At 46.3% G+C, this 978-nt stretch overlaps 1 protein-coding gene across 1 annotated transcript in view; it reads right to left on the bottom strand.

Annotated features, from left to right (window-relative positions):
- The window catches only part of FAM186A (family with sequence similarity 186 member A), an 81179-nt gene that overhangs the window by 52187 nt on the left and 28014 nt on the right, over nucleotides 1-978 (bottom strand). The window contains exon 5 of the mRNA XM_006168172.1: nucleotides 65-973. Within this exon, the coding sequence (XP_006168234.1) occupies nucleotides 65-973 (909 nt within the window). The remainder of the gene's footprint in view (nucleotides 1-64; nucleotides 974-978) is intronic.

Genomic DNA, 978 nt, shown 5'->3' with positions numbered 1-978 from the left:
GAGTGATCCCATGAGCCTGGACCTGGGCTTGCTGAGGGGTATGAGTGATCCCCTGAGTCTGGGCCTGCTGAGGGGTGAGAGTGATCCCCTGAGCCTGGACCTGCTGAGGGGTGAGAGTGATGCCCAGGTCCTGGGCCTGTTGAGGGGTCAGAGTAATTCCTTGAGCCTGTTGAGGGATAAGAGTGATCCCCTGAGATTCAGTCTGCTCAGGAGTGGGAGTGATGTGCTTTTTGAGAGGTTTCCCAGAATCACTGGGCCCAGGTTCGAAAGATTGCGTGGAAGTGGGAGGAGTGATTGGTGTAGGGTACTTTCCATCAGGGTGAGGCTCTAATTTCTTAAGCTTCATGTGAAATTCTTTTTCTTTCTGCAACAGGGGTCTATCTTTTGATATGGACTTTGTTCTGGAAGATAATGTCATTGGAGTTTGGGTGACCATTTTTACTAGTTCTTGATGTAGTTTCTCCTTAATCTTCTTCTGATCCATTGCTTTGCTCTCTCTTTGCCTCTTGAAGTCCTCTACCCCTTTCCTGGGCTTCTGCTTCTCTTTCTCACTTGTTATTTTCAGCTCCAGCTTTCTCATTTCCTTCTGAACCTGCCTTGTCTTCTCTCTACTCTCCTCCAAGAGCCCCTCTTCTTTCATTTTTTGTTTCCCTGCTTCCAGCTGTTGCTGCTTTGGCTTCTCATGCTCTTCTCTCTCCTTTCCCCCTAGCTTTTGTTTCTCCTTTTGAGAAATCTGCTTTTGAATCTTCTGTTTTTGGTATTCCTCCAGCTCTTCTTCCTGCCCCTGTTTGTGCTTCTTTTGCCTTGGCTTTTCCCCTTTCAGCGATTCCTTTCTATCCTCCAAATTTTTATATGTCATCTCATAACCCTCCTTCCAGAGATCTCTTTCTTCTAGCAATTGGTGTTTGAGACTCATCTCATGTATTTTTTCCTGACCCGCTTGTAAATATTCCTCCCTCCTTCGTTTTTTCATCTCCT

The sequence above is a fragment of the Tupaia chinensis genome, unplaced genomic scaffold (genome assembly GCF_000334495.1).
Source record: "Tupaia chinensis unplaced genomic scaffold, TupChi_1.0 Scaffold145652_1, whole genome shotgun sequence".
Lineage (NCBI taxonomy): Eukaryota > Metazoa > Chordata > Mammalia > Scandentia > Tupaiidae > Tupaia > Tupaia belangeri.
Note: the sequence above shows the minus strand (reverse complement) of the source record. Positions and strands in the feature narration are given on the sequence as shown.